Source organism: Poecilia reticulata, chromosome 6 (genome assembly GCF_904066995.2).
Source record: "Poecilia reticulata chromosome 6, P_reticulata-male-v2, whole genome shotgun sequence".
NCBI classification, from domain to species: domain Eukaryota; kingdom Metazoa; phylum Chordata; class Actinopteri; order Cyprinodontiformes; family Poeciliidae; genus Poecilia; species Poecilia reticulata.
Genome location: NC_088835.1, coordinates 12,189,796 through 12,211,457, shown reverse-complemented (window position 1 = coordinate 12,211,457; position 21,662 = coordinate 12,189,796). Strand labels below are relative to the sequence as shown.

The following is a 21,662-nucleotide window of genomic DNA, read 5'->3' as shown; positions in this document are numbered from 1 at the left end:
TTTCAGTAAATGGAAAATTCACGTGACCATCTGAGCTTTGAGTCCAATTCCAGAGAAAATACTAACGCGCTAATGCATGAACAAGACGCTTGTGCGTTCGTGGCACATCGCTTCCGAATCAAGAAGAGATGGAGTTGATTTTAAAACGGTGAAATGAGTCATTCATTTAGCCAATTAACTCAAAAATGAAAAAAAAAAAAAAATAGGTTGATTTAATTTTTTTTTTTTTTTATGTGTGAATTTACAGATTTATTCTGGTAGTGCATAGAAATATACAAATGTAATGATGTGTCAGACTGAGAAGGGAGAACATAAATGTTGGCCTGTCACAGTAACAAATTTAGCTGGACAATAAATTGTCCCAAAAGTTATTGCGATATACAATAACATTGTTGTTTTGAGACCGTTTTCAACTAATGTAACGATATTGATTGTTGAGACAGACCTGCATGCTACACTTTTCAGAATTTTGTTTGCAAAAACCCCAAAGTAAAGACCCTAAAATAAATGTCCATTTTACATCTTTGCCCAACTTTGAGTTCGTTTATCCCATAAAATCCCAATAAAACAAACTGAAGATTTCACTTGCAAGATGGCGAAACGCGAAAGAAAGCGGCAACTTTTTTTTTTAATAGAGCTCTGTTTGACTCTCATGTGATTTCTGTCCTTTCAGCCTCTCAGTTGTTGGACTGTCAGAACAAAGAGCAAATTGTATCACCACGAGTAAATTCAGGTCTACTTCTCCCTCGTCTGAAACCTGCGGACCAAGATAATGGAATGATTTTCCCCCCATTTCACAGTGTTCACACACCAACCAATTAGAGGGAGGCTCAGGGGAGGCATGCAGGCAGAGCTGTGGATATTATAAAAGGACAAAAGAGCGAGAGTAGTGTGACAGGTTACAGGACACACACACAGAGAAAAGGACACAAATTAAGCAGAACATATGGTGATTTATGCATGTATTTATGTTCTTCACATATACTGTATGTCTTTTCTGTTCATTTCTTCACAGCAATATCTGAAACTGAGTACAAATATTAACTTTTTGCAGGTTGTGAGATGCGTTTATGCCTTTCCACTATGAGGGGGAAAAAAATCATTTGTACTTTGCTCTCTGCAGTCAGCTTTAAATCACTGACTAATAAAGACCAGCAAGGTAGCAGTCACTGGGATTTCATTGGCCTCTGATGCTTTGGCTGTTTTTCAGTTTAAGTACTTAGCTGTCCATTTTTTCCACCGTTTTCATAAAACTCCAAATAGCACTATTTTAGATGAGGTCAGAGGTCAGCGTGGCTGCACTTTTTATTTTCTGACACAGAAAGCATCAAAGATATTTATTTTTTTCAAAGGCAGAGTCGCTGAATTACTAAAATAAATAAATAACTCCGCCATCAGTTGTAATGGATGGAAAAAATAAAAGTCAAAGTGACGAATACGTCGCAACACAAAGTTCAAAATACTGTCAGGTTTATAGACGCTTTAAAATATTTTCTACCGTCTGAAGGTCAAGAGGTAATTCAGGACAGTCAATCTAAGCCAGTGGCCGGATCCACATTTGGTCCGGCCCCCTGAACAATACCAGAGAGCATTCAGATTTTTTTTCATATACCGTATTTTCCGGACTATAAGCCGCTACTTTTTTCCTAAGCTTTGAACCATGCGGATTGTAGCCCGGTATGGCTTATATGTGGATTTTTCTTCAATCACCAGGGGGCTCTTTAGCAGGAAGTGAATCATTGGAAGCCAAAATTGGAAATAAAAGAAGAAAGCGCCCATTAAAACGGAATTAGGTTTTAATAGGGAATTAAAATTTGAGAATGTTGTTGATCAGTTAAATAAAATTGAGGGGAAAAAGAAGATTTTTCGTTTTTTTTTTAAATAATATTGGGATCATTATGAGAATTTGAGGTATAGATATTAGGATCCAGTAGATGGCAGTAGTGCAACAATAATGGATGGAAGCTGCTGCTGAAATTTAAAGAAGCAGCAGCAGAGGAGGAAAGCGCCCATTTTCATTTAGCACATGCTAGTAACAGACACGAAGGATCAGCACTTTTACTGTTACAGTTACCGTTCGGAAACTACCGTAACCAGTTCAGTTAAATCTAATCGTGGCAACTTTTTCTTTTTCAACCCTAATAAATGTGATATTCAATTGACCTGTTATGACTCAAATTTTGGGTGTCCGCCACCTTCTGCTGCTGCTGCAGCTGCATCGCTGTTGGAAACCTGGAGCGGAAGAGATTTCTGTATGTGCATGTTTACTGGTTTAAAAAAAAAACAACTTTGGGGTTGTGGCTTATAGTTCGGAAGATACGGACTATAATCCTTCCTGGATTTTTTCTGTGAAGAACCCAGAGAGGGTTATTTGATTGTGCTTTCTGGAAAACAATACATATTTACATTTAGGCATTCCTGCAATCGTCACACCTTTTCTGTTACAAACTGACTCCGGCCCCCCACCAGAGAAGGGAAACGTTATGTGGCCCTCACAGGAAAAAGGGCCATCTAAGCCAATATTTGAAGACTGATCTAAGCCTTCAAATATTGGTTTTGATGTATATTTGGGATCATTTTCCTGTTGGATCCGTCAACTTGAAATGAAAGAAAATTGATTACATTGCTCAGGAATTACCCATTGGTATCTTAAAAATGCTAAAGCGCCAGTGTCCATGTTCATTTGAACAACAAGTCAAGTTTTGGGTTTGACTTGAACTTTTAAGCCTCAAAGACAAAAAAAAATGCTTGGAAGAGTCGAGGTGAAGCTTCCAAGCCTAAAAAGACAGAATCAAGTGTGAGGCATGGTGGAGGCAGCGTCATACCGAGGGCCTCTTCTTGTTAATGCAGCTAATGACTTGCACATGAAGATGGAGGACTTTCTCTAAGTTACGACTGAACTCTACTATCTTCAACTTCAATCAGAGGAGGAATTTGTCAATGGCTGCGAAACGAATTTGCGGGGTTTTTTTTACAACTTGCTAAAATACAGAATAATTATCTGAAATGTCTACGTATACAAAAAAAAAAAAAAAATGTTTTTGAGATGTGGATAAATGATTGGCTGAAATGGTCCCAGATCAACATGCCAGGATGAATCTCTCTTTCCCAGCATCGAAAGAGTTTAAACACGTGGATCGAAAAGTCTGAGACCAAACCCCGTCCCCTCCTTTAGTTTCATACCTCCTCCCTTGTCATCACTGACAAGATTACAAGCCGGCAGAAATATTAGGCTCTTGTGGAAACCGAGATGGCTGAGAAAGTAAGTGAGAAATCCATCCTGTCCTTTACCTGCTGCCTCTTCTCTCCGGTGCCAGCTCCTTTTCGTTAGAAATTGTCCCTGTGTCTTACAAAGTCGGGCGTCACATATGATTCATAAAGCACAGACGCCAAGAGGAAGGCAGGAGATGTGTCTTTTGCAGTCTTTTCCACGTGTGTGATTGGATAAATTATATTAACTGCTGCCTAAGAAAGATAAGATCATACATCTGTATTAAAATACCTCTCAGACATTCCTTCTAGACAAAAGCACTTGCTCTAACAAAGACACTGGATGTCTGCTCTCTCTCAGTGAATTACTTAAGCTAATTGCCCCTAATTAGACAGCCATGATTGAGGTGCAGCCTCTGATTTATGAGGAAGCCAGGAACGATGATGCCTGCTGCATTTCTCCACCATTCAGACCGTTCATCTCAGCGTTCACGTCTTCTTTATGTGCTCTTTCACGCGACTCCATGCATCCGCGCAGTCGGTTTGCCTCTTCGCTCCTGCTGCACCGCTTCCTGTTGTGGACTAATTTGCAACCCGGTGACCTCAAATGAATGTATCACTTGCACATTTTTGAATCCCTAATACGTGCTTCTATTCTGGCGCGCGGCTCCTACCAATTTGAATAATGTTGTTTAGAGTAGAACGGAGCTTTCTGCCCGCCTGTTAAACGACATTAAGTGTGTTTTTTGCTGCGAGATGTACCACATTTCTTCCGTGTCCACGCGGTCGGGTTCATAAATAATAGAATTTGGCTTTCGCTCTCTGACAGTGACACATTGTTTTAATTTCCAAAAGTGTGACAATGTTTGAAAAATGCTTTTAATTCCCAAGCACTGTAATGATATTCTTTAGTCTTCCTTGTAAATTTGAAGCGATGTGCAGCCAGGAGCGCATCGCACTCAGCTTCTCGTGTACCACTCAAGTACATCAGAGTTAGACTTGTATTCCTGTTGGAAAAGCCTGTTATGGATGGGTTTTAATTAGATCCCTGTGCTGAAAAGTAAGTGGGTTCTTGATCAGTGTCTTTTTTAATAAAACAAAAAAAAAAAACAAGTACAGTAAAGGCAACAGCATCTGAATTTATTACTCACAGTCAAGATTTCTCCTTGTCTAATTCATTAATTCACTAAGAAATGTCTTTTCTTAAAGACTTTTTGGTCAGCTGTTGTTCTATATTGAATATTGACGTTCTGGTAATTCTGGCTGCTAATAAAAACAATTTCTCTTTAGAATATTGTGTAATACCACATACAGTTATGCTATGCAAAGCCATGTTCTTGTATGCGCAGTCACTGGAACTGCTGACTAGATGGTTGTTTCGCATACGGTCACTGACACAATATATCATTGCTAAAGAGGCCGGCTGTATTCAGTCATAATAAAATAAAGTTGAGTGGTAGAAAAAATTGCACAACAGCAGGGACAGCTGCAGGCTTAACAAGACTGTAAGGCAGAACCGACCCAAGAGTTTTAGGGGATGTTCGCAAATTGTGTTTTGTGACTGGAATCACAAACAGACGTTTCCTGAGCATGGGCGACAAAAACTCTGTGTTTCATTTGGGGATCAAGAGTGTGGAGGAACAGTGAAGAGACACAGGATCCACATGGCTTGATGTCCAGAGAGAAGGTTCTGTAGTCAGTCAGGATCTTTGGAGCTGTGTTGTCTTATGGTGTTGGTCTGCTGGCTTTTCTCAAGTTCAGAAGTTTCAGGGTACCTCACGCCTCCCTTTGCCGCCATGTTTCATGGAGATTTCCAGCAGGATTTGACCACCGTGCACTGTGTTAACAGTACCAATGCCTGCTGTAATGACCGTGCGATGGCTGAAGTTGTCTGAACTGCAAACTAGCCTGACCCAAATCCAATAGAGGCTCTACAAGATCAGTGACAAAAGAGAGCTGAGAGACACAGCAATGCAGACAAGTGAATATTAACCCAACCTGGGCAGAACCACAAGCTGAATACCTCTACACCTTACTCTACTTATTCAGGAGTCCTGATCAATTTTCTGAAGAGACTAAATTTTTGGACACCATCAAAATATAACAGACAAAAACATCCTTTGAATAACTATAAGTTTTAAGCTTTGATTGAATTACTGAAATAATGATGTAGGCTACCTATATGGCATATATGCAGACTTTTTCCATAAATCACATTTTACAGGGAGAAAAAGAGATTTCATTGAAAGAAAGTGGATTAATAGCGCCCTCTGGTGACAACAACATGTACAGGCTGAAACGGAATGATGTAAGAAATAATTTGATACACAGATCTGGAAAAAAATTTAGAGACCTCTGCATTGAACCCCATTCAGCATATTTCTGAACTCTTCCCGAGTTAAAACATCAGTATCATTGTTTCTAAATGAACATGAACTTGTTTTCTTTGCATTATTTGAAGTTTGAAAGCTCTTCATCTTTTTGTTATTTTTGACCATTTCTCATTTTCTGCAGATAAATACAACATTTTTGCTTGGAACTTCAGAAACATGTCAGTAGTTCACAGAATAAAAGAACAAAGTTCATTTTACTCGAACATAGACCTATAGAAAGTAAAATCAGAGAAGCAGATCATTTTAAGTGGTCTCTTAATTTTTTTCTAAAGCTGTATATTTTACAAAGTTATGCTGAAATTGTATGGAAACATGTGTGGATGCCCCTAAAAAGAATTGTATTTTCTTAATCTTAGTATTTGATCTCACTTAATCTGGTTTGGCGGAACAAATATTCTACTGTATTGCTAATTTTAGGCAATGATGTGTGCCATAACGAACAAGACGATAACCAGAGAAGGTGAAAGACGGAGCTGTTTGACGAGCTCAGAAAGGCGTCTATAGTTGTCGGTATCGGAGGTAAAAGCTGTAAGACCATCTGCAAGCAGCACCATATTCCTGTGACCACGCTTTCCAAATTTATTAAAAAGTATGTAAATCACGGGGCTGTAGCCAAACTCTCAGGATGTGGATGGAAAAGCAGCTCCAGGGCGGTCAGGCAGAAAGTGCAGATGGTAGAAAAAGTGCCAAGAAGAACATCCAAAACCATTCAAGCTGAGCTCCAAGGTCAAGGTACGTCACCTTCTAACCACACCATCTGCCACATTTTGAGTCATCATGGGCGCCATGGAAGAAAACCCAGGAGGGCTCGACTATTGACAGAAAAAAGCATACTAGACAGACTGCGCATTGCCAAAATGAGTGTTCACGACGCCCAGAGTTTCTGGGAGAAAATCCTTCGGAGTAATCAGACAAAATGGAGCTGTCTGGGCAGTCGCATGAGCCTCTGCAAAAGAGACTTTCAATAAAGTTAGTTTCTTGTTACTTCAGGAATGGCAGGAGTCTTTCACCCATCAGTGATGAATGTGGCTGTAGAGTCCAAATTCAAAGCAGACACTAAACGTTTTATTTAAATGTCTGTCTGGACATTAGAAAGTCAGGAAGTGGCATTGCTTTGTTTGATGATTTGGAATATTTTGGCGTGACAAAAAAAGCAAAAGCAAGACAATTGTAAAGGGGAAAACAATGTTTATCACAGCACTGTGGTTTGACTTATTTTTCAAATGTAACTATAAATTTCAGTTTAGCTTTTTAATAAAATGTAATGTAAAAACGTGCCACTAAACAGAGCTTCACTTCAGATACTTGTCTCTTTATTAACATCAATACCTACTGCCTATGTTAGGTAGGCAGTAGGTACCTATCTACTGCCTACCTAACATACTGCCTATGTTTGCCTGATATTTAAAATATGAAGCAAACCAAATGAGATGTGATGATTTCTTTGGGGGGGGTTTGTGAAAGGGAACCAACAAACCCATCTGCAGCTTTATTTCCTTGACTTTTTCCCTCTTTTTTTTTTTGTTGTAACTGCTTGTCTTCGATGCATCTTTAAGTCTTTGGAAGCAGCGTTTAGCCACAAATTCACAATGTTCCACATCAAAGGAGGCTTTCTCCAGGGAAAATACAAGTTTGCCTCGAAACCACCGTCTGCAATTAAAACATTTTCTCTCATTTACATTTCCTTTGAGACTCTCCAAGGTTCCAGCGTGTATACGATTCAGTAAAAACCTTTGATGTTTTCCCGCACTCAGCCAACAGAAAATGTCGGGGAGGAGGGTTTCTCCCCTCCCCGTGTTTTTGACTCCTCGATACCATTTGCGCACAATGTTCGCCGTTTTGGCCAGCAGATATTGAAACGAAGGTCATCTGGAAATCTCGAATCGGAACGTCGTAAAATTGTTCAAATTCACCGACTTACTTCCACACGTGCGAAACTAAGGAGTTAAATGCACATATGAAATAACAGACCGACACATGGTTGAGAAGTTTAAAAAAAAAATTATTTATAATATGATACAAGAATATTCTGTGCAACAGGGGTCGTTGGTGCAGTGAAACCTGTACATTATCAACAAAGCACTTAAAATCCAACCTGAAAGCAGAGCCTGACTCGCTGGGTCATGGCTGTGTTAAATGGCTAACTACTAAGATACTAGTTTCAATATACAAACTTTTTTTTTTTTTATCTGTATACATTAGTTGTATAGATTCAGATTACATTATTTATATAAAGTGCAGAAAGTTGACTGGTGGCATGATAGGGATTCATATAAACTGTTGGCCATCGTTCAGCGCTAGAATATACACTGTAATACAAACCGAGTTACCAATCTGTGCATTAGCATACAAAAACGAATACAAACAGGTATAAAAGTTTGCTAATATTGCCCTTTTCTTTTTTTGTACAATTTTATTAACGCTCGCGGCTTTTTCTGTGCAATTTTTTTTGTTTCGGTTTTTCGCAGCTGGATAAGAAATGACCTGAAGTAGGTGAGAAGTTTCACACTCTTGTTGGGGGTTTTTTCCCTCCAAGAGAATAAGACATCTTTAAAAAGGTATATGAAAATATATAAGCTGTTAGTGACTAGATTACATGTTCTGTATACATTTCATAGTTCTGTTTTGTCACTATAAATGTGTCGAGGTTACAAAAGTGAGTGAATTCAGCATCACAGTTGAGTCTCGAGGATGCAGGAGAGCGAAGAGGCGTCGGGCGGAGGATGGTCTAGGTCTGCTGGGAACCCTGCAGGAGGACAACAGGAGATGCAGGTGAACCTTCTAAGAAGGTTATTATTAAAAGACCTGAATTACTTCTTTTTTTTTTTTTGCTGTGTTTCTTACCGAGTTGGTTCGTTTCCGCTTCCAGCAGTCTGGATTGAGTCTCTTCTGCTCCTCGGCCAAAGCCTTGGCCTCCATGGTGTACATCCTCCTTTCCTCGTTCTTCATCTTCTTCCATTTGTCACCCAGGATGACACTGATGGCTCTGGGGTTCAGAGGTTCAAACAGAAGCAGAAGGGTTTTGGACTTGCCATCATTTCCTGCTTTTTGTTTTCTCTTTTTCTCAATGTCGAAATAATGCAAAAAGCGCATTTCGGATCTAAAACTAAAGATGTAGCAGTTTTGTTTTTTTCTTTTAAATGAACTAGAAACTTAAGAATTTAAAACAAAGAGAACAGAAATTGGGAACTTGTGCAATTCTTCAAAAGCGTAAAAATAATAATGGTGATAGGTATATTTATTCTTTGGATTCTTAAAAGTGATTTCAATCTAATGCTGACATAAGCTGAATCAGTTACTGTATTGTTCAGAGTGTTGATTCTCTAGGTTTCCAACTCTACTTTTAAAGCTTGAATAGGTAACTTTTATTTAGAAAATGTTTAAATATTTGTTAAAACCCCCAATACGTTTTGACAGCAGAATATGAGACAGATAATCTGTGGTCCTACTGCCATCTGCAGAAAAAGTCCATTAGGTTAGAAACAACCAATCACAGCCAAAAGGAACATCTTTGCACTTCCCAGCTTTAAAGCTGGGAACGTGCAGATATAAAAACACTCCAATATATTTTTTTATGACCTATAATTAAAAGGAGAGATTTTTTTAATGTATAAAAACCAAAAAAAGGTTTGTCCCCATTACCAGTCCACCGTTTTCCTGCCACGTTTTAACGGTTAAAATCTAGTGTGCGTCCTTGCGTCCAACAGAAATATTCCAAACAGCAAGAAATTTTATGTCTGGGAAAACCCAGATTTGTCTACAGTGTGATAAGGCCGCACAAATTAGGTCAACCATAAAGTTGCTGGTTAATTTCCGATAATAGTTGTTATTAATCCAGATTTTTCTCATCTTTTCATGCCATCATTATGTCATCACCACTCTCCATGAGCTTCAGCATCTTTCGCAGTAAATTTTCTATCAGGCGTGGACAGGACGAGGCCTTAAGGTTCACCCTAAAGACCTTATATAATCCCGACATACAGAATGTGGATCCATCCCACTTGAAATATGATAACCTACTAAATATTGCAATTTCACATTCTAAGGAAACGTGAAATTGCACACATTAATACTGCAATAGGGGCTGTGATTCAATATACAGAGTAGCTTTAGACAGTAATAACTTATTTAAAGTTATTCTTTAATCACTTATTTAATTAATTTCATTCAGAAACAGAACCCTAAGGGAGTGGAGAATGAGGTAAATGAGGGACTGCTGAAATGGATGAAGGTGAAGACTTCTTCGGTGTCAAACACGCACAGAGAGAGATTTGGACCCTATGGGTCAAAGTTCACCTGTTGTCCTTTCCGGGATACATCTGCGTGTACTCCACTCTGTACTTCTTGGCAAAGAGCATGAAGGCGTTCATTGGCCGCTTGCATTTCGTAGGCGTGGCACCGCTGGCTGTCCCTGAGAGGTGGCTCCGGTGGGATTTGCTACTGGAAGATTGTGGGGAGCAGGAGCGCTCCAGCTTATCGCAGTCTGGACTGACGGCACCCCCGCTGGACAGGGAGGCTCTGCGCTGACGGGCCATGCTGCTGAGAACGTAGACTGCTGAGGAATCTAGTGGGGTGAAGTCATAGCTGCAAAAAAAAAAAAGAAAAAGAAAAACAAAGACATTGGAGACATTTTAGCATTGTGCGAATCTAATTTTTAACAGTTTTTTTTTCCAGTGCATGTACATTTAAATTAAAGTCTTAAAAAATGGCATTTATATTGAAATAAAATGTAACAGTAATTCAAAATAAACCTCATTGAGGTCATTTTTCAAGCTCGAAACGCTACACATGTATAACCATAAAAGCAGAGCAGGTGTCGACTTATAGAAATGAAAATAAGAATGTAAACTGCATACCTTCTAAAGGTATCAAAGACAACTGAGTCGTCACAGTTGATAGCATCTGGGTGGTTTGGTGGCAGGCACACATCCCCCAGCTGCATCTCGTAGCAAGGAATCCCATGATGCACCACGGTAAGGCTTGGGTAAAAGGAAGACCACCCTGACAGAAACAGATGATGCAGGAATTTAAAGCTCTTTCAAACAAAACAACCCTGACAATAAGTCTACAGGCAGCAAATAGTATTTTGTCAGACATCAGAACTCAGTGATATCACAACAACAAATTTCAATGTGTTTTATATTGCACACGAATAGAAGGGAATATTTAAATGGGGAGGGCAAAGATAGGTGATCATATGCTTTGTTTTAGCAAAACAATCCAAAAAGTGTGGTGTACATGTGTATTATACCTCACTAGTTCTGTAACTTTTAGAGATTGTGAGAGAGAGACTGTAATTAGACCTCCAAACCTTTACAAATCTACAACCTAAGAATAATCAGTCTTTGTAAAATCTGCAGCCTATCAGTCATAACTCTTTGTAAAATCTACAGCCTATGAGTCATAGCTCCTTGTAAAATCTAATCTACAGCCTAAGCATCATAACTGCTTGTAAAATCTATGGCCTAAGAGTCATCACTCTTTGTAAAATCTACAGCCTATGAGTCATCACTCTTTGTAAAATCTAGTGTCTAAAAGGCAACACTGTAAAATCTGCATTCTATGAGTCATCACTCCTTGTAAAATCTACAGCCTATGAGTCATAACTCTTTGTAAAATCTACATACTATGAGTCATCACACTGTAAAATCTACATCCAATGAGTCATCACTCCTTGTAAAATCTGCAGCCTATGAGTCATCACCCCTTGTAAAATCTACAGTCTGAGTGATAACTCTCTGTAAAATCTACAGCCTATGAGTCATAACTCTTTGTAAAATCTACAGCCTGAATCACCACTCTGTAAAATCTACATCCTTTGAGTCATAACTCTTTGTAAAATCTACAGCCTGAGTCATTACTGTAAAATCTACATCCTATAAGTCATCACTCCTTGTAAAATCTACAGCCTGAGTCATCACTCTTTGTAAAATCTACAGGTATGAGTCATCACTCTGGAAAATCTACGTCATATGAGTCATCACTCCTTGTAAAATCTACAGACTATGAGTCATCACTGTAAAATCTACAAACTGAGTCATCACTCTTTGTAAAATCTACAGTCTACGTTTCATCACTCTTTGTAAAATCTACAACCTGAGACATACTACTTTGTAAAATCTACAGCCTATGAGTCATCACTCTTTGTAGAATATACACCCTGAGTCATAACTCTTTGTAAAATCTACAGCCTGAGTCATCACTCTGTAAAATCTACATCATGAGTCATCACTCCTTGTAAAATTTACAGCCTATGAGTCATAATTATTTGTAAAATCTACAGCCTATGAGTCATAACTTTGTAAAAACTACAGCCTGAGTCATAACTCTTTGTCAAATCTATATCCTATGAGTCATCACTCTTTGTAGAATATACACCCTGAGTCATAACTCTTTGTAAAATCTACAGCCTGAGTCATCACTCTGTAAAATCTACATCATATGAGTCATCACTCCTTGAAAAATCTACAGCCTATGAGTCATAACTCTGTAAAATCTACAGCCTATGAGTCATAACTCTTTGTAAAATCTACAGCCTGAGTCATCACTCTGTAAAATCTACATATGAGTTATCACTCCTTGTAAAATCTACAGCCTATGAGTCATAACTCTTTGTAAAATCTACAGCCTATGAGTCATAAATCTTTGTAAAATCTACAGCCTGAGTCATCACTCTTTGTAAAATCTACAGGTATGAGTCATCACTCATTGTAAAATATACAGCCTGAGTCATAACTCCTTGTAAAATCTAGAGCTTGAGTCGTCACTCTGTAAAATCTACATCCTAAGTCATAACTCCTTGTAAAATCTACAGCCTAAGAGTCACAACTTTGTAAAATCTACAGCCTGAGTCGTAACTCTTTGTAAAATCTACAGCCTGAGTCATAACTCTTTGTGAAATCTACAGCGTGAGTCATAACTCTTTGTAAAATCTACAGCCTATCAGTCATCACTCTTTGTAAAATCTACATCCTGAGTCATAACTCCTCGTAAAATCTAGAGCCTAAGAGTCATAACTCATTGTAAAATCTACAGCCTATGAGTTATAACGCCTTGTAAAATCTACAGCCTATGAGATATAACTCTTTGTACAATCTACAACCTATGAGTCATCACTGTAGCGTATGAGTCATTACTGTTTGTAAAATCTATAGTCTATGTGCCATCACTCCTTGTAAAATCTACAACCTGAGACATACTTCTTTGTAAAATCTACAGCCTGAGTCATCACTCTTTGTAGAATATACACCCTGAGTCATAACTCTTTGTAAAATCTACAGCCTGAGTCATCAATCTGTAAAATCTACATCATATGAGTCATTACTCCTTGTAAAACCTACAGCCTATGAGTCATAACTCGTAAAATCTACAGCTTATGAGTTAGAACTCTTTGTAAAATCTACAGCCTATGAGTCATAACTCTTTGTCAAATCTATATCCTATGAGTCATCACTCTTTGTAGAATATACAACCTGAGTCATAACTCTTTGTAAAATCTACAGCATATGAGTCATCACTCTTGATAAAATATACAGCCTCAGTCATAACTCCTTGTAAAATCTAGATCTTAAGAGTCACCACTCTGTAAAATCTACATCCTGAGTCATAACTCATTGTAAAATCTACAGCCTAAGAATCATCACTCTTTGTAAAATCTACAGCCTAAGAGTCATAACTCTTTGTGAAATCTACTGCGTGAGTCATAACTCTTTGTAAAATCTACAGCCTATCAGTCATCACCCTTTTTTTAAAAACGACATCCTGAGTCATAACTCCTCATAAAATCTACAGACTAAGAGTCATAACTCATTGGAAAATCTACAGCCTATGAGTTATAACTCCTTGTAAAATCTACAGCCTATGAGATATACCTCTTTGTACAATCTACAACCTATGAGTCATCACTGCAGCGTATGAGTCATTACTGTTTGTAAAATCTACAGTCTATGTGTCATCACTCTTTGTAAAATCTAAAACCTGAGACATACTTCTTTGTAAAATCTACAGCCTATGAGTCATCACTCTTTGTAGAATATACACCCTGAGTCATAACTCTTTGTAAAATCTACAGCCTATGAGTCATAACTCTTTGTAAAATCTACAGCCTATGAGTCATAACTCTTTTTCAAATCTATATCCTATGAGTCATCACTCTTTGTAGAATATACAACCTGAGTCATAACTCTTTGTAAAATCTACAGCATATGAGTCATAACTCCTTGTAAAATCTACAGCCTGAGTCATAACTCTGTCAAATCTATATCCTATGAGTCATAACTCTTTGTAAAATCTACAGCCTATGAGTCATCACTCTTTGTAGAATATACACCCTGAGTCATCACTCTTTGTAGAATATACACCCTGAGTCATAACTCTTTGTAAAATCTACAGCCTGAGTCATCACTCTGTAAAATCTACATCATATGAGTCATCACTCTTTGTAGAAAATACAACCTGAGTCATAACTCGTAAAATCTACAGCATATGAGTCATAACTCTTTGTAAAATATACAGCCTGAATCATAACTCCTAGTAAAATCTACATCCTGAGTCATAACTCCTTGTAAAATCTACAGCCTAAGAGTCATCACTGTTTGTAAAATCTACAGCTATGAGTCATCACTCTTTGTAAAATCTACAGCCTATGAGACATACCTCTTTGTAAAATCTACAGCCAATGAGTCATAACTCTTTGTAAAATCTACAACCTAAGAGTCATAACTCTTTGTAAAATATAAAGCCTGAGTCATCACTCTGTCAAATCTATATCCTATGAGTCATCACTCTTTGTAAAATCTACAGCCTATGAGACATACCTCTTTGTAAAATCTACAGCCAATGAGTCATAACTCTTTGTAAAATCTACAACCTAAGAGTCATAACTCTTTGTAAAATATAAAGCCTGAGTCATCACTGTCAAATCTATATCCTATGAGTCATAACTCTTTGTAAAATCTACAGCCTATGAGTCATCACTCCTTGTAGTATCTACAGCCTATGAGTAATAGCTCTTTGTAACATCTACAGCCTGAGTCATAACTCTTTGTAAAATCTACATCATATGAGTCATCACTCCTTGTAAAATCTACAGCCTGAGTCATAACTCTTTGTAAAATCTACAGCCTATGAGTCATCACTCTTTGTAAAATATACAGCCTGAGTCATAACTATGAGTCATCACTGTTTGTAAAATCTACAGCCTGAGTCATCACTCTGTAAAATCTACATCATATGAGTCATCACTCTTTGTAGAAAATACAACCTGAGTCATCACTCTTTGTAGAATATACACCCTGAGTCATAACTCTTTGTAAAATCTACATCCTGATTCATCACTCCTTGTAAAGTCTACAGCCTAAGAGTCATCACTGTTTGTAAAATCTACAGCCTATGAGTCATAACTCTGTCAAATCTATATCTTATGAGTCATAACTCCTTGTAAAATCTACATCCTGAGTCATAATGCCTTGTAAAATCTACAGCCTATGAGTCATAACTCTTTATAAAATCTACAGCCTATGAGTCATAACTCTTTAGAAAATCTACAGCCTATGAGTCATAACTCTTTATAAAATCTACAGCCTATGAGTCATAACTCTGTAAAATCTACATCCTATGAGTCATCACTCCTTGTACAATCTACAACCTGAGTCATCACTCTTTGTAAAATCTACAGCTATGAGTCATCACTCTTTGTAAAATCTACAGCTATGAGTCATCACTCTTTGTAAAATCTACAGCTATGAGTCATCACTCTGTAAAATCTACAGCCTATGAGACATACCTCTTTGTAAAATCTACAGCCTATGAGTCATCACTCTTTGTAAAATATACAACCTCAGTCATAACTCCTTGTAAAATGTACATCCTGAGTCATCACTCTTTGTAAAATATACAGCCTCAGTCATAACTCCTTGTAAAATCTACATCCTGAGTCATAACTCCTTGTAAAATCTACATCCTGAGTCATAACTCTTTGTAAAATCTACAGCTATGAGTCATCACTCTTTGTAAAATCTACAGCTATGAGTCATCACTCTTTGTAAAATCTACAGCTATGAGTCATCACTCTGTAAAATCTACAGCCTATGAGACATACCTCTTTGTAAAATCTACAGCCTATGAGTCATCACTCTTTGTAAAATATACAACCTCAGTCATAACTCCTTGTAAAATGTACATCCTGAGTCATCACTCTTTGTAAAATATACAGCCTCAGTCATAACTCCTTGTAAAATCTACATCCTGAGTCATAACTCCTTGTAAAATCTACATCCTGAGTCATAACTCTTTGTAAAATCTACAGCCTAAGAGTCATCATTGTTTGTAAAATCTACAGACTGAGTCATCACTCCTTGTAAAATCTAGAGCCTATGAGTCATCACTCCCTGTAAAATCTACAGACTATGAGTCATCACTCCCTGTAAAATCTACAGCCTATGAGGCATCACTCCCTGTAAAATCTACAGCCTATGAGTCATAACTCTTTGTAAAATCTACAGCCTGAGTCATAACTCTTTGTAAAATCTACAGCCTGAGTCATAACTCTTTGTAAGATCTACAGCCTATCAGTCTTCACTCTTTGTAAAATCTACATCCGAGTCATAATTCCTCGTAAAATCTAGAGCCTAAGCGTCATAACTCCTTGTAAAATCTACAGCCTAAGCGTCATCACTCTTTGTAAAATCTACAGCCTAAGCATCATCACTCTTTGTAAAATCTACAGCCTATGAGACATAACTCTTTGTAAAATCTACAACCTACGAGTCATTACTGTAGCCTATGAGTCATTACTGTTTGTAAAATCTACAGACTGAGTCATCACTCTTTGTAAAATCTACAGTCTGAGTCATCACTGTTTGTAAAATCTACAGACTATGAGTCATCACTCTTTGTAAAATCTACAGTCTGAGTCATTACTCCTTGTAAAATGTACAGCCTAAGCGTCATCACTGTAAAATCTACAGACTATGAGTCATCACTCTTTGTAAAATCTACAGTCTGAGTCATTACTTCTTGTAAAATGTACAGCCTAAGCGTCATCACTGTAAAATCTACAGCTTATGAGTCATCACTCCTTGTAAAATCTATAACCTAAGCATCATCACTCTGTAAAACAGCTCAAGGTCGATCAGACTAGATGCAGAGATTTTCTGTGAAATGTCTTTCCACTCATTTTCAAATAGATTTAAATTTAGGCCTTGACTAGGCCAGTAAAACAGATGAATGTGCTGCAATCTAAACTAGAGATGCAAAATGGTAGAATACTGAAATGGCAGCATTGATTTTGGTAAAAAAAAATAAATAAATAAATAAATAAATAAATAAATAAATAAATAAATAATAAAAAATAAGCTCCTTCATGTTGATCCCATAAAATCCTAATAAAATACACAGAAGTTTGCATTTGTAGTGTGATAAAATGCAAAACTGTTTAAGGGCCCATTAATACACAATGTGGAAAAGACTGAAATGCTAATTCATTTTTATTATTGGCTATCAAATACTGTAGAAAATGTTCAACGGTACCTTTGTTCTTGACAAAAAACGGGTGATCCAATCTGCACTCGGCTGTGAGGAGACCTTTTTCTGGGGAGCCGGGGTCAAAGGTTAGCTTGAGAGCAGTTTGGCCGAAGGATACTGTATCTTCATGGTTTACGAGTTTAAGCCCATCTGTACCAAATCTCTGAAAATGAAGGAAATAGCCAATAAGAGAGTTATTTACCAGCAGAATGAGCAAACTGGTGTAGAAACAACTTGGCGTCGTGTTTCCTGAATCATGTGTTCCTGTTTAATGTCAAGGGATTATCAACGCAAATCATTTTGGTTTCATTTACTGAACTACTGCATTTTTCCTAGGCAACTTGTCTGCCATCTTGTGGCCAGTCCAGGGAAAGTTAGAAAATTCAGAAACGTCTCAATCCTTGAGGTGTGCACTGCCTTACTTTGGTTGAGAATGAGGACTGTGACATGTTTTCATCGTCAGAGTCATCATCTGAATCCCCCAGCTCATCAGCTTCTTGCCATTCCACGTTCGGACCTCGGTGGAAGCGCAGGCGGGTTCCTGAATCATCAGCACAAGGTAACCAGATGAAAAGACCACAGCAAACAGAATCCATGTAAATAGATGCAGTACTGATGTTTGAACACTAGAGGTTGGAGAGGCTTAACAAATCTACTTCTTCCAAAAATACTCCAGTCAGAGTGTGGAGTAAAACTTTGCCTAATCAGTGCTGCTTGGCCATAAAGAGTCTTACTCAAACCTAACGAGGCATTTTTTTCAAATAAAATGACTTGTTTCAGTTGATGTTTTAGTTTCATATGATTTTATTGTGTGAATAAATATGAGTTTATTGCTTTCCACTCTCTCTAGAAGGAAAAGCACAGATTTATTTCACAAATTCAAAATTCCAACTTGATTCGTATTTGAATGCTGTATTTTTTTAGATTATTTTTGAAAACCAACCATAACGCCCATTCATACGTTTTCTACCTCTCCCAAATAATTTGCGTTGATTTATCACATCAAGTCCCAGTAAAATACATTACAGCTTGCTGCTGCAAAACGATAAAATGCTAAAACGTAAGTTGAGGAAGTATGAGTACTTTTGTAAGGCGTTGCAAACATGCGTGCAAATGCATTCACCTTTTAGGAAGCAGTGCCAGGCTGTGGACGGCCAGGAATGAGACCACGCCATGTCTTCGTCATCAGAAAATGACGAGGACATGGAGAAAACCCCGGACTCTGATTCACTGCTGGCCTGTCGTGGGTAAGCAGGGTCATTCTCAAATAATTAGGAATAAATAAACAGTGTAGATATTAAGGGATTTGCAGGAAATCATTTGTGCGGAGAGGTTACCCTGACGCGTCTGCGCTCCCTGAGGTGGCCTCTGGAAGGGCTGGGCGCGCTGCTGGCTAACGGAGGCCGGGCATAGGAATGTAAACTGTTACTGTTGCCAAAGATGTGAACTGGAGATGATCTGGAATTGATATTGAGATAAATGTAAATGTTTTTCATGCTTAATATACAGTGTCATTTTTTTTGGTTTTGTTTTTGTTTACACAATACCAAAACTACACAGACTGTGTAAGTGACACTATAGCTTTAAAGTGAAACATTAATTTGAAAAAAGAACAGAAGTGCTCAGATACAAAAACTCCTCAAAAGTACTCTGCAAACCTGCCAGTCCTGCTTTCTAAAAACTCCCCTGTGGGTGTACTGGAGTATCATTCATTATTAGTGTATCAGCAGGCTTGAGTCACCTAAGTGGATCTGATTTTCAAGTTAGAGCAAATTTATCTGAACCTCTTGTGTGGCACATCCTTCAGCAGCGGGCTCTGGGGACTGGTGGCGATGTTGGCTAACTCGGCAAGCCAGTTGGTGTTAGGGGAGCAGCCGAGCTCCTGGTGGGACACGGCTCCGACCTGAAATAAGCCCTGAGACCTCTGGTCTTCCTCCACCTCCTGCAGTTCAGGCATGTCGTCTGAAGAAAAGATTACAATGAGATTCAGCCCAAATACGGCAGGAAAGGGGAGGAGGAGAGGAATAAATGTAATCTTGCTGTTTCAGCATTTCACCGTATTCCATGTGGCAACCAGGTGAGGAAGGCAGGTCCTCGTTACACTTGAGTGGATCAAACGACTCGTCCATTCTTGTGCGAGTCGTTTCCTCTTGTTTTCCAGCAAAGATTGTGAAGGAACTTACTTAGCTTCCATGTTTAGCAACATCAGCTGGTTGGGATTAAAAAAGAGAGAGAAATAACAAGCACTTAATTAAAGTCGATAAAGCGATGCAATCAGCTGGATTTCTGCTGGTAAATGTTTTTGTTTTTTTAATAATTGCCATGAAGTAATCAACTGAATCTATGTATTTCATTTATAATATGGATTGAAATAGAATGTACTGGATCTGAATCCTAATAAATGACAGGGATTCTTTGGACTAAACTGGGTCTATTGAAACTGGCTGGTCACTGGAATCAGACGATTTTCAAATTAACTGCTAATTAACTACTAGCTTGGAAACTCAAAAATCTAATTTTCAACACCAATGAAGTGGCATTAAGATGAAGTAAAAAGGTAGTATAGACATTTTCTATGACATGTCAAGACATGTCTGTGTTTCATTCAGCCACTGAGAGCGAGACTTATCAGCAAATAACAGGAAAGCTTTACATAGAACAGCTTTCGACCTCCTTGAACCAGATTTGGAAATGTTCCGAACTTTGAGACATCTAAAAATGATACGTTGAGGAATCCTCAAGGAAATGCATGTTAAACTCTGCTGCTTCAGTGAGACTAACCACACTAATCATGCTCATAGCTGATATTACAGTGTAATGTTTGTGTGAAATGTCAATTATGCCGCTATTCAGGATATGTTATAAAAACACAATTAAAATCCTGCTTGCTGGGTTTTAATTTGGTCAAATACAACACAATCAAAGTCTGAATGATTACACCCAACTCTGTTTGAAATGTTTCTGAATTTATACATTTTACACATCAAGATGTCAACGACATGTTGAAAAACTGCTCCAGACTGTCTGAAAGCCACGAATGTCATTTCAATCAAGGAACGTGTGGGCAGTCTTTAGGGAATCCTTTGTCTCTGTGATTGGTCATGTGACCCGCTGCGTGGAGGCCTTGTTTATAAACTTAGAGGGGGTTGGCGCATGCGCATCAGAGCTCATTCATTCATGACTACGCAGCTGAAGAGTTAAATAACAGAAAATCGTCTTAAAAACGGTTTAACGAAACTTTGAAACTCGAAAGCAGAGCAAGGAAACTGCTACTGACGACAACACGAGTTGTTTTATAAATTCAAATAAATAATTAGGCCTTCTCCATTAGCGCTGCAGCAAAAGCAAAACCGTCTTTATTACAAAGGAAGCTGCTTACGCCAAAAATGAATCAGCTCGCAAAAGCAGCACAGGACGAGCGCAGAGGAAAAACCCAGACTTCGCTTTCATGAACGCGGATTCATTGATAGCAGATTGCTAAATAAACGCTTTGGGCGCATTAAAATGTTGAAAACGACGAGGTTACCGAGAGGCCTCTGGAGTCCTCTTTACATGAAGGCAGAAATAAAGCACATCCACTGAGACCCTGAAGCCTGTCGGGTCTAACACAGTAAACAAAAGAATGTCAACAAGTTGAGACATGACGCAACCTCTGCTGCGGTCAAAATGAATGACACAAAAACATCGACTAAAACCCAAAACACACTTTTACTCGGCTAATGCGAACTTCTTGTCAATTCAATCGTTTGCTTTATTTCACAAAGCATCTGTCGGATGGGGTTCTTATCAGCAACACAGCGAGCGTCACAACGAAAAAAAAAAAAAAAAAAAAAAATAGTCGATCTCAAGCTATCATTTACCGTCAAATAAAGCCGTGACAACCCAACCGAAACACTGTATCAAGGCTGCGAAAACGTAGGTGGCATAAAACTCAGGTCAAAACTTAGTTTGAACCGTTATTTCTTCGAAAATAAGTACTCAACTTCCCACTTACCATTTCTTTCTATCGCCATCAAGAAACTCTGTGGCTTTCAGTCGAGGGGTGGGAACGAGGGCTTCCAGAGGACGCCTCCTATTGGCCTTTGAGAGTATCAGTATCATGAAAGAGGCCATTCTATTGGCTGATACAACTGTGCAGCGCAAAGAAGGCGGAGCTGAGATTGTTGATCATTTTCTGATTGGCTGAAAGTATATGCTTGTTACTGCCCAGTAACAGCTGATTGGCAATAACATGAACAATACACGGGTAGTTTTTCACTACAATGCTGCGCATTACAATTTTCCACTACAGTGCGATGGTATGTTCCTACAGGCGATTTTTTTGTTGTTGTTGCAAGATCTAGCAAATGAAAGTGAATTTCAATACATCAGAATATAATTTTTGTGCATTTTTTTGTACAATTATATTTCCTTTCCATTCTATTTTAGCAATTCAATTCAAAACATGAAACTCAAGAGTCAATGCACAGAGACTTAAGTGTTTATTTCTGTTCATTTAGATTATCATGGATTATAGGTCATGAAGGCAGTGTTAGT

The 21,662-nt window shown here is 38.2% G+C and overlaps 1 protein-coding gene across 1 annotated transcript; it reads right to left on the bottom strand.

Moving 5' to 3' along the window:
• Positions 1-7,584: 7,584 nt before the first annotated feature.
• Positions 7,585-21,222, bottom strand: hbp1 (HMG-box transcription factor 1). The gene is made up of 11 exons (XM_008411828.2): positions 21,121-21,222; positions 19,183-19,335; positions 18,911-19,088; positions 18,464-18,584; positions 18,250-18,364; positions 17,549-17,667; positions 17,133-17,289; positions 10,460-10,604; positions 9,900-10,187; positions 8,448-8,589; positions 7,585-8,349 (listed from the first exon to the last, which is right to left on the bottom strand). The coding sequence occupies exons 2-11, from the start codon at positions 19,253-19,255 to the stop codon at positions 8,332-8,334; spliced, it is 1,356 nt and encodes a 451-aa protein (XP_008410050.1). The 5' UTR covers positions 19,256-19,335; positions 21,121-21,222; the 3' UTR covers positions 7,585-8,331.
• Positions 21,223-21,662: the final 440 nt, after the last annotated feature.